The sequence below is a fragment of the Lutjanus erythropterus genome, chromosome 15 (genome assembly GCF_056507025.1).
Source record: "Lutjanus erythropterus isolate fLutEry1 chromosome 15, fLutEry1.hap2, whole genome shotgun sequence".
In the NCBI taxonomy this organism is placed as follows: Eukaryota; Metazoa; Chordata; class Actinopteri; order Lutjaniformes; family Lutjanidae; genus Lutjanus; species Lutjanus erythropterus.
In genome coordinates this window covers 13,280,585-13,293,392 of record NC_139331.1, presented here as the reverse complement: position 1 = coordinate 13,293,392, position 12,808 = coordinate 13,280,585, and the positions used below count along the sequence as shown (strand labels likewise).

The window sequence follows — 12,808 nt, the reverse complement described above, 5'->3', positions numbered from 1 at the left end:
TTTTAGCCATACAGTGACTGACTTCTCTTGAATATATTTGAACTAAATGGCACTGGAATTGTACTCAAAGCACCAAAAAATGCATTTTTCCTATGTATATTTATGGCACTTTGAAAACCACAAGCCAAGTGCAATCGAGTCCCACATAGGGATTGGTATTGATTTTGTTTTTTGTTTTTCTTTTTATGATACTGGTGCAAAAATGATACTTAAATTGGTACCTGTGCCTAAATAGTGCCTGAATGGACATTTTTTGAAATAAGAAGCACAAAATGACAGTCAGTGACATTAAACAATGTCTTTTTTTTTCATTTCTAAAGCAAATTTGATGTATAAATTGAATAATAAATCCACTGCAATAAAAGTCCACAATATTATTCACAATATTAAAAAAAAAAAAAACAAAATATTTTCCCCCTGACTTGTCTGCTTTCCCTCTTTAATAAAATAATAAGTAGCCAGCCAAGACCTAAGCATATGCAAAAAAAATGGAAATTGTTTTTGGCAATTAATATTTGACTTAGGTACAAATGCAAAACAAAAACAACCTTTTTGGTCATATTGCCATATTGTAACTGCAATAACCTAACAGTTACAATACTAATTATAGCAAAGTAAATAAAAACTCCAGCTCCAGCTTCAGCTTTCAGGAATATGATTACATTTGCTCACCTGAGGAAAAGCTGCAGTCATCATCATCAGTGGTCTCCCATCATAGATATATATGGCAGGTCATTATGACTCATAGCCTATACTGTGTTATATCTGTGCTCCCCATCACCAGGATCAGTGATGCTCACACTGCCTGCTGATGTGCTTAGCATGGGGTCACACAAGCGGTCAAGCAGGGTGCATCTCTCTGAAATGAGGCACTGTAGTCTGCATTGTGATTCGGTCCAGTAGGGACTGAATGTATAGGAACCAATGTCATATCAGACGAGCAATACGTCATCCCTCCCAGGTCGGGAAGGACGCGTCCCCCTCCTGTGGGGAAAACTCTCGGCTTCAAGTCCATCGTGATCTCTGGTTCCTTCATCCTTACTGGACAGGAGAGGATCTCAAAAAGAAAACACAAAGGGTGTCTGAGCCTCCAGGGAATAGTAATTGTTACTACTGAAGGAGAGCTAACATTAGCTTGAGTGGGAGGCTGCCGGAGCACAGTCATAACGTTACAGCAGCATCAGACTGACTAAATCTCAGCCTAGTTTAGATCAACAGTTGTCTCTTGACAGGTTTTGTTATTTACAACAACAACATTAAGCCTTACAATTAAGCTATCATTATTTAACAAAGAAGCTCAACCAGAAACTGTATGTTTATAACAAGATCAGACCATATCTCACTCATACTGTCTCTGCCGCATGTCTAGATGCAATAATTCTTTCAACAATATCCTACTGTCTCTCAGATTTGTCCCTCACCACAAAGGAAATTACCAAACCAATAGCAAGTCTGTACAACAGAGTTTATATGATCCACAGCAACTTTCGCTCCTGGGCTCACCGCTGCACTGCACTTTCACGTTCTGATGCTATGACTTTTCAGAACTACACAGATAATCAAGCGATTACATTTTATTAACAGACTCAAAACAATAGCACATCTCCAGTAGTCTCTGATCTAGTTCCAAGACACAACATAAGACAGGGTGGCATCACCAGATCTGTCTCCAATACACTTATTCCAGTACGGGCTTGTAAAAATAGTTATGGTCAGAGATCATTTTTTCACACATACACCAAACTCTGGAATGAAATCCATTATTATATTAGAACAACAACCTCTGTTACACATTTCAAACAGGCATATAAACACTATCTGACTGAAGGACACACTTGGACCCACTCATTTAAATCCTCTCCCTTTGAATGTCTGCGTTGCCGTTTGCCTTTTTGTTTTTGTTTTTTTGTTGACTGTCTTTGTTTTGTGATGTGATTTTGTCTTTATGTGCGACGGAACAGGACACTGCTGTAAACCAATTTTAACTAAGTCAGGCCCATTTAATTGTAACTGATGTTATTATGTTACTTTTAATCTTTTCCTGCATGATAATAAATGAAATTAAAATGAAAAACAACAGCTGGTAATTCAATATTAGCAGTGTCTGGCCACTGTGTAGGCTCACTGATCCACTTGGAGGGGAGAAAACTTAAGAAGCATGACGGCTGACAGATTAACCTCAATTTATTAAGATATTGCAAACATGCAGGTTCAGGCAAGGTCACAGAATAATTCATATTATTATATTATAGACATATCTATAAAACAATGGTTTGTTTTACTTGACATTAATTCATACTAACTTGTAACTGAATAACAAGTAATAATACATTGGCCAGTATTTCCAAAACTCAGTACGTCACACCAAAACAATGATAGATCATAAATGCACTACAGTTAAGAGGATAAATATGTATTTTTGTATGTATCTATTTGGGGCCTAACTGTCCCTTTAAATGCAACATAATGGAGTTTATTCCTGCTCGGATTGTACTTATTTACAGGATATTTGTCTACAAAGGATTTACTGTCAAATATGTGTTTAAAAAACGTGTCCACATCCGATTACTGGTATTAATGATATAATGTCATAAGACCAAAGCAGGTGATGTTGTGGCAGAGCAGGAGAAAAGTAGCTTGTAATAGAAAAGCAGAGCTGTAAGCCTGCAGCTTAAGTCACCTCCATTTGAGTGTGACATGACTCAGTAACTACTGGGGCAAATCTCCCACTATGGGGGCACTTTAATTGGAAGTAGTAGCTTCTCCTGAGCCAGTGATTCTTCCCTGAAGAATATCTCAGTATGCTAAGTAGCTTGCTTTGACTTTACCTTCTCGCTGCGCGCGAGCCGAAGCGCTGGGAGCGATCGCCAGTGTTTATGTGGATATTGAGCTGTTTGTTTGATAAACCGTTGGGTAAGTTCTGTACATTTGTGGAGGAGGGAGACAGACAGTCCCATCTGCAGGACGGCATTTTGCCCTGAGCGCGCTTGCAGAGAGGAAATGTCATCAGCGGATTTCTCCGACCGCCGTGGAGCAAGTCACATCCCCTCTCCCGTCTTCTCGTTTTCTCTTCAGTTCACTTTAGTTCACTTGTCTTTACTTGTCTTTCTTTTTCCTTCTCCTCTGTCCTCACTTGTCTTTCCCTCCTCCACTTAGTCCCTTTCTCTCCTCTCCCGTCCCAGGACACAGGTCATAAACAAATGGGACACATGCCAGAGTAAAAAGGCCTCAGGTGGGAGAAGGAGACGCTTAGGCAGAGTGTCAGCTTATTATTTGTTCTCCCCTGAATGATGTTTCTCTGAGTCTGTTGTTTTGTCGCTCTCTCTCCCCCCGCGCGGCTCGGTCACGTCGCTCCGAGCTGAAGGGTCAACGGGGTCAACCTCCGCCCAGCTCTCTGTCGCTCTGTCCGAGCTTGTTTACAGCTTTTACTGTCGACACAGATGAGACTCCCATGGGGGTACAGACCGCCGCACACACACTTATACACAGACTCTCTCAAACATTCGCCAGAGCTATAGACAAGTTGCCATGGCAACAGTGTGTCCTGCCTCTGTGTCTGAACACCTATACAGTATGAGCACACGTAAATGTATGCACTCGCAGCGATGGAACAAGCAAGCACCCAAAAGCAAATTTTTTGGTTCACTCCACAACATTACAACTCATCACGCTCAAGACATCCCTTAAAGGAAAAGGTGAAAATTATCTCCAATCAATTTATTTTTTAATTTTACAAAATTGATTGACTGTATTTATATTAAAAAAATACTGATTATAACTTGCACCACAAACATGAACATACAGTTTACAATGTAAAATTAATATTACATATATAATATACACACGTACATACCTGTACATTCAAACACTTACTACAATGAAAGAAAAAGGCAGCAAATATTAAAGGGATAGTTAAGATTATTTTTATTATATTTAGAATGTTTTTGCCACTTTACTTTGCCGTCAGACAGCCTTTTCTAATGGGAAGCTGCTGTTGTATAAGCCAAATATCGCTCTCCCCATGGGGGAAATCAGCCATTTTACTTTGCAGAACACAGGAGCTGGAGGTCTAATGCGCCTCAATTTGTTAGTTTGTTTGTGTTATTCTGTGACTTCAGTGAATCTGTCCTTTAAAAACACTGAAGTCACACAATAACACAAACAAACCAACAGATTGAGGCAACTGTAGACCAGCAACTCCTGGGTTCTGTGAGGTAGAAATACTGATTTCACCTTTGGATTGAAGAGCTTGATATTTGGCTTTTATAACATCCGGTCCCCATCAGAAAGGACTGTCTGACAGTGATATAAAGCAGTGGAAATATTATATATAACATACGCTTAAAACAATATTGATTTTATCAGGTGGACCTTTTTTAAGTGGCTAAAATACCTTTTTTCCTGCTGACTCTGTCCAAATCAATTAATTGCTGGTATACTTCTCTGCTTCTCCAGTCTGGTGGAGTGTCAACCAGCATCTATTGTAGGTAATACACTGTTGAAAAGTACCTCATGTAACCCTAATCGTCGTGCTCAAGTCTTTACCTCAAGCCACATCTGAAAAGAAAAGGTGCCCCTTGTAAGTTGTAATTTTGTAAAATCACTTCTATGTTTTGAATTGTTTCTTGGCTTGAATGGGTCATGATTAACCGGAACTGGGTCTTAATTTAGCTGCAGAAGAACATTAGCTGTCTGCTGAAAGATTTCATTTGGAGGCGGAAAAAATCAGAAGCAGGAGGTGGAAGATGTAAGATACCCCCCGCTGCCTCATTTCAGCTCTCGCAGCATAGCCAAACACGCATGTGAAATTGAGATGGTGAGCGGATCCTACTGAAAACTTTGGAAAATTGTATTTGTGGTTTCTTGTTCAATGGTGAATTCCATTTAATGACTTGTTTTTAGCTATGCTTTGAAATGTTCAAGAGTGAATACACCTGTCATGGTGCTATTCAAAGATTATTTCTTGTCTTTTCATCCTTTCCAGGGCATTTGTCTTGCAGTATAGAAATAGAAACCTGACACATACAGGGTGGTAAACTGCAGATTTGAGGTCTTGACACTGACAGTAACTGATCTAATGGTCTCACTTCCATCAGGTTTCCTCTCTCTAACAGAACACATTTTTATCAGACATTATAGTGGCTTTCACTGTCTTCTTTTTATGATAAAAGTTCTTTCTACAGCAAAAAACTATATATAATGAGGCTGGGAGTTAATCCATCTGTTCTATGTGAAAGACGTGGGTATCTTTGTTTACTGACTGTGATCCACAGTGTTTTAGTCTGCTATTTGTTTAATGTTGTTCATATAAATCCTCTTTGATCAGCTCTGGCAGTTTCACTGTCTGCAAACACGGTTTCATTAGTGTTTGCTTTTGTGTCTTTATTTTTGTGTCTGTTATGTTATTTAAGTATCTCTCACTGATTGCAGCCTTCGGCCTCTAATCCCTGTTTCTCTGTTCTGTTTTTTTCTCCTCGCTCCGTCCATCTTCGCAGAATTTGTCAGAGCTGCTGGCGGTGGTGCGTCTTCCCTTCATCCACCCATCCTACCTGCTGAACGTGGTGGACAACGAGGAGCTGATCAAGTCGTCGGAGGCGTGTCGTGACCTGGTCAACGAGGCCAAGCGCTATCACATGCTGCCCCACGCGCGGCAAGAGATGCAGACGCCCAGGACTCGGCCGCGACTCTCTGCTGGTACGCTCAAATTCATACACGTAAACAGAGATTACAGGTGCACAGAGACGCCATTATTTGTGTCTGTCCCACCAACATAATCATCCATCTCTGTAATTGGATAGAAGGGTGTGGTTTAAACTGGAAGGCTCATCAAATCACTCAAGTGAGGAAGGTGCTGGGTTCAAACAGACAATGTGTATATAGGCTAGCATGGCGGTGACAAGCACCCAGATGTCTATAGCCAACAATTCTATTTACATCCACAATGTAAAGAGGTAGTGTGGTTATTTGCACCCACATGAGACAAACCATGATAAACATAACCAAGTAGTTTTGTTTCATAACCTAACCAATAAGGTCATGTTGCTCAAAACTAAATAAGTAGTTTTGTTTCTTTAAACTAACCAAGTAATTTTGTTGCCTGAACCTAAAACGTGACCACTGATACCACTGATGTACCATTATCACCACTACTGCTGCTACTACTACTGTCAAAGCATCTCGACTTTTTTTGACTCGAACCCTGCTGTCCCACAGAAAACCCATGTGCTTAGCTCATTTATCCACTGCAACGTTCTCCTAAAATAAGGGAACTGGATGTGATTAGCTGAGGAGCTTCTGTGTGCCTGTTCATACCTGGGTGCAAATAGACAGAGAAATCTGAAATATATTTAAACATCATCATACTGTACTTTTTTATTGATCTCAATCTCTCTTTTTACTTTTTACGTTTTAATAACTGTCTGAAACCCACCACCACCTCTGCTTTAACTGTGGGGAAAAATCAGCAACCAAAAAAGTTTAATAAATTGTAAGAATATAAAAAACCTCTAGTTAATCTTGGTGCATTAGATCAGTGATTGACTGAAGTAGATGCAACCTTTTTTAACACTGCTGAGATAATAATGTAGCTGACTTTTTCAAAACAATAGTAAGCAACTTTCGGTTTGGGTGCGTCCAGAGTTATACTGATGTGCATCATATTTGGCCTGGACAGTGTGAGAACAAGGTGGCAGTGACATGATCTGCCACCCACCAGTGTACTTGACGTCAACAGTATCCATTCACCTACACACACACACATCCACTATTCATATTTTACTGCAACAAAATGGCGTAGAGGTCAGGTGTCCACAAGGAGACCTTGACTTGCCAGTGAATTGTATTGATTTTACCCCACAACTGGAAAGCAATGATTTAGAGCTCCATAATGTTTTCCACACAACTACTGTAAATACTAAAAAGTGTACGCGGCGGTCATATTTCCAGATGTCAGCACAGGTTTTTCTTTCCACAATCAAACAAATGGCTAGTGCTGGAGCCAGGCCTGATTGAGGTTACCATGAAAAGATGAAAGTGGCCAAACATAACGGCTTCCCAGGGCTTTGCGTGCGTCTGAACCCAGCACATAGATTTCTCCTAACAACTTTTTTAACACCATAGGCACAGTCAGGGCTGTCCTTGCTTTCTAAGCAACCAGCCAACCATTCACTGTCCAGCTTCTACCGATGTCCAAGCCATTGAAGACCGTGTTTGTTTACATCGTTAAAATCAAAGAATCATTCATGGAAATTGGAAGGCGCCTGCAAATTGCTTTTGGCCGTTAGATTTTTCCCTCAGGTCGGCCAGGACCCCACTCTTTTCCCCTGTAAAGAGCTACCTAATTATAGTGTCTGCATGGTATTATGAGCTTCGCACCAGCACACCTTACCATTCGGCACGAGTTATTTTCTGCTTGGTAGAATAAAGATAATTGCCTAACAAATGGCACTTTATGGAGAGATCAGTTTACTAGCCAGCGCTGTTGTCCAGCCAGTGCGTTTATTTGCCAGTAAACAAACATTGGGGGAATTGCGTTAGGGCTAATATTTCTGTATCTTTAATTGCCTGTAATGCAGTCGCATGAGGCTTTATAAAGCATCATTTGCCTCTCGAGAAAAGACATTTGTGGCATTATATGCGCTCAGCATCATCCCATTACTCATCCTCGATCCAGTAGTTCCTCTTTATTCTCAGCAGTTTCTTGAAGCATTTTCTGTCAAGGCCTATTTTTAGTGTTTGGTATGTGCATATCTTATGCGTCCTACAGCCCCATTATGCAGGCTGAAGTGTGTATTGATTCACAGCAGCTCGTGGCTCTGTACAACAGAATTACATAAATGCATAAATGCTACTGGGATGAATACATTCATGATGCATTATACCCCGATGGCTCCGTGAATGAGAAATATATGTAAGTTCTCTCGATCAAGTTTTGAGCTCCTCTGAAGCTGAAGTTGTTATTATGACCGACTATCTGGGCTGAGCATTTTATCAGTGAGTTTGTATATCGGTTTGACAAAGTACAGTGTGAAACTACGTGTCCTGATTCACTGTACTTGCTGTACAGATAAATGTAGCTTGACATTTTGTGTAGTTCTTGTAGGCCCAAGTGTGTTTTTATGCCTACGTGTGTGTCAGTGGACGTGATTGTGTGCATGCATGTGTTGCTCAGCCATCTGCTGCATTGGACAGGGTGGGCACTGCACAGCAGGGTGCATGGTCACTGGGATTGCAGGGGGGGGGCAAGCACGTGTACACGCAGAATGGCGAGGAAGGTAAAGAAGGAAAGACTGGAAGGATAGTTTGAGGTTGTTGGTGGGATTGCGGCCGGCACACAGAGGACGAGAAAACGAAGAGACGTGGGAGAACAGGAGGAGAGGTCGGGATGTGGTCAGAGAGAGGGGAGGGAGAGAAGGAGCCAGGGGGATCAGAAATGAAATTTGAAGGGCAGACATTTGATTGAGTTTATTCCTTGAGCATGTGTCTACTTGTGTAAGCAGTGAGTGAGTGTGTGGCTGTGTGTGTTTGTGTGTATTTTAAATGTGCGCAAGCAGATGGGGCACCACCTGAGCTCGGTTGATAAGTCTGTCAAGCGGAAAAAGAAAGGAAAACTGCCATCCGTGAAGCACTTCTTGCTGAGCGCAGTCAATCTGTGAACTTGTGAGTTGCGTGCATATGTGGGTGTATAAGAGTGGGTGTGTTTGTGTTCATACAGTGTGTATGTGTGTGTGTGTGTGTGTGTGTGCATGGCCACATGTCTGAGTGCCTCACACATTCAGTCTTTTTACTAGTGATGAATCTGAGTTGAATTACATGTATTCAACCCAGAAATTTAATTTACTCTTGTAAGACAGATTGTTAATTAACATCCTTTCACTTCTAGACTTAAAATCTGTGAATTCCATGATTGAGGTTACTTACACTGCAGGTGTTCTGTTAACATTCATTAGGAGAAACCAACCACTACTGAATTATTGAAGGCAAAGTCAATATTTAAGAGTAAAAAAAACCGAAACAAAATATAATGATATATCAGCTCATTTTCTTTCTTTTTTTTTTTTTGAATACATAAAATAAGCAAGCTTTGTTTATGTGTCAGTGTGTTAGCTAACAGTGGCGAATTTACACATCCAGCTAACATTTGAGTTGTGTTTCTGTTCAACTAACTAATGTATGCTGCACATTTCTTTCAACACTTTTTTTTCCTCTGCCAAGTCTTGGGGCAAATATTTGTCACTTAAACAGCTAGTGACTAATTTTCTCTGTCTGATGGTTGGTGTTGGGAAGGAGGGTAATCTGAGCTTTTATGCTGAACACAGCTGCCTGCTGCTGCTGGAAACAACACTGGTGAAAGACTAATGCAAGTGAATTTAGAGAAGTAGAGTTTAAGGACATTGACAACATTTTGTTCCATATATTAGCTAAAAAGCTCCATAGAACTCAGAGGAACTACAGAAATTAGTGATACTTCATTACAAGGGACACTTTTCATATTACACATCAATTCATTTTCCATTGACAATCAATATTTAATTTTATTTCAATGCAATAAGTAAGGGACAATGTAGCCTACAATGAGCAGGTCAGGGTTCACCCTGAAGGGGTTTATTTTGCAATAAAGACCTGCTCACTGTATGTTATCCCACTTATTACACAGCTGTTTACTTAAAAAATAATTTGATACAAAATATTAATTTTAAAATGATTTCATTGAAAAATAATATTGTTGTCCTTGTCTCCTGAGATTATGATCAGAACTGTTTCCATAGCAACAGTATCTGTTACACATAGCAACAGTCTGCTATTCAAAAATAAGGGATCTTAGAATGACATAATCGACCAGTCAGAATGGAGTATTTAATTACATGACTTTGTTAAATACACAATGCTGATTGGTCAGTTATGACATTCTAACTACTGTTATTTCTGACACGTAGGCTGTTCTGTATACACAGTTCTGATGGATAGACTCTGCAGCAGCACTTAAATAATTTTAAACCAATAAAATAATTTTTAGATTAAAATTTTGTGTTAAATTATTGAGTTTTTTTAAGATAATAGATGTGTAATAAGTGGGATAATGGACAGTGAGCATGTCATTATTGGAAAATAAACCTCTTCAGGGTGATCCCTCTTGGGGTTTATTTCATACTAATGGCCCACTCACTGTTCATTATGCCTCGCTTAACATAATAAAGTAAAATAAAATATTGATTAGAGCATAATATTACATTTATGATGGTAAAAACCTGAACCCCAAAAATGTGCTTCTATATACCTTATTTACCAGTTTCGTGTTTTTTGCTAAATTAAACTCATATATCATGTCATTGAAAAGAAAGCCATTAGTGTGAATATTAATGGAGTATGAAGATACACTCTGCAATGTGTTCATAAGATGGAATAGCATGAACTTTTTTGAGTTTAACAAAAAGGCCGACATCTTAATGAGTACTTGCTCCATTAACTGTAAGCTCTAAAAAAGTTATTTCAATTGCAGCTGAATAGAAGCAGCCAGATGGTTTCCACACAGCCTTTAATTGTCTTGTTTTCTCAGGTTTTTCTTTATATAGAGTCCTGCTGTGCTGCATTGTTGTAATTTATTTCTTTACAGTGCTCTTTACAGCCAGTTTTTATTGACGGTTCATTTTTATATCAGTCGCTCTGACAGGTCCTGGCATGTCACCACATTGTTTCACTCAGCGTGCAGAGTTAATGGAACTGGTTTGTATGTATAACAATGCCGGACAACATTTGGACAAAGCTCTTTTGTCTCTGAGAATTACAGCGAGGCAAGAGTCATAAAAGTCTGAATAACCACCATGACATTAAGTTTATTTTTGAGTTGCCTCGATGACTGAAAATGAGACGGTCCGCTGTCTCGCTTTGCACCTAGTTTGCATTCTGGAGCGTTTTATAGAGTTGATGCTCTGCCCATTAATTTTATTAGATGCTAATTAAGGAGCCAAAAAGATATTCAGCATAGAAATGATCTGCCTGTGATCCTCAAATATAAACAGAGTTTTCAGTATGGTTCAGGTTTTGTATGAATATGTTTTTTTTTGTTTGTTTGTTTGTTTTTACATAATGTGTGCACTGTGCAGCAATTTTATGGATATTTATTTCTACCTCAGCTTTTTTTTTTTTTTTTTTTAAACTATATGGTGTATTTGCCAGCCAATAGAGCTAAGTTGTTAACCCAGAAATGTACCTCAAAGTTTTATGGTAGAAATGCACAGTATGGGCCACCAGCATTTGGAAACTCCCAGATGCTAACTTGCATACATTAGGTAGGCTGCACAGTTAGCATAATTAGCATTTTCGTCAGTGTGGACAATATTTCAGCAGCTACTTGGTCAATGATTCCACATAAAGGGGACACATTTCAACTAGCTAGCATTTTACTAGCAATAGCTAACTTAAGGCTTGACTGTACATGTTGCTTTTACAGTCTCCCAGCAACTTTTTGTACTTTAAATCTACAAAATTTGGTTTTCGATTTAACATAGATGAGCCTAGCACATAGCATGTTTATGTACAGGAAATCAGAAAGGAGAAAGCTGACCGAGGTTCCCGAGTGGGCAGAACTGAGGAGGGTTCAGTTGTGTAATTTGTCCAATTTATGCACTGACCCATATTGTATATCTCTAACATAAAACTTAACGGTATTCGACATTTCTGGGTTCACGTTGCTGGTAAGTGGAGGAATACTTCAGTTTCCTGCTGCAGTAGTAAGTTTTTCAGGAGGGTAGGCGGCTGTAGCTCATGTGTTCTGTTAACAGACGCCTGTCTTCCTCATTTGGCCAGAAAAGAGTCTTGGGTAAAGTGAAAATTATGAGTGTCTCATAATGAATCCACGGTGTTTTGCGTACTGTATGTGTATGCATTAGCTGCTAATTGGTTAATTAGAGTGTGGATGTGCATCTGATTAGCTGTCATTAGACTTTCCAGGGGATCAGGGGGATTAAACAGCCGCCGGTGCTGGGAGTTTACTCACAAACCATTTTGTCTTAAGATGCACTAATTTGTTACATCTATATGTATGTTTGTGTGCTATTAAAGAGCAAGAAAAGTTTTCTTAGGTATACATGCCGTGTGTATGTCTGTGTGTGTGCACGCAGCTCAAGAAAGAACATACATTATGCTCCCATTTCCTTCTCTCCACATGTGACGCTGCACTCGGCTCAGAGGAGGGTGGAGAGCGCCAGGGCAAACTGTTAACTCAACCCAGCCAAGTGGAATAGCACTCAGACAAATGAGCTGTAATGACTAGGAGACGCAGGGGTCCAGCTCGGCTCACACTGTTTCTCTGTCTCGTTCACGCACAAGCATATACACACACACGCACGCACCCACACACACATACACACACACACCCACATTGTTAAACCTTTAAATACATACGCTGTAGGAGGGAATCCTTAAACAGTAGCTCCGCTCTCTCGCAGCCTGTCTTTCCCTCTGTCCACTTCATCATCTGTAATCAAGCGTTCATTCATCTAAAGGCGTAGAAGTTAAGAATTACAGTAACACACACAGCAGCAGCAGCAGCAGGGGCAACTGAGATAAGAGTTTGAGTATGCAGCAGGTTCACTTCAGCGTTCCTGCGCAAGCGTTTTATCTATGTGATCGTTCCTAATGCCAGATTAGTCCATTTGAACAAGATTGTTTTTACAGTGGGAATTATTATTATCATTATTATTATTATATAAAGACAGCTTCACTGTTTACTGAAGTTTCAAAAGGCAGTACAGCTGTTTTTTTTATTGCATTACTGCACTGATAATAATTCAACAAACTATAATATTCT

General features: G+C 39.8%; 1 protein-coding gene across 4 annotated transcripts in view; it reads left to right on the top strand.

Annotated features, from left to right (window-relative positions):
- klhl29 (kelch-like family member 29) overlaps positions 1–12,808 on the top strand; it is a 321,705-nt gene that overhangs the window by 235,783 nt on the left and 73,114 nt on the right. For all 4 annotated transcript variants that reach the window (XM_084736948.1, XM_084736949.1, XM_084736950.1 and 1 more), the window contains one exon: positions 5,496–5,694. In XM_084736948.1, coding sequence (XP_084593074.1) covers positions 5,496–5,694 — 199 coding nt within the window. The remainder of the gene's footprint in view (positions 1–5,495; positions 5,695–12,808) is intronic.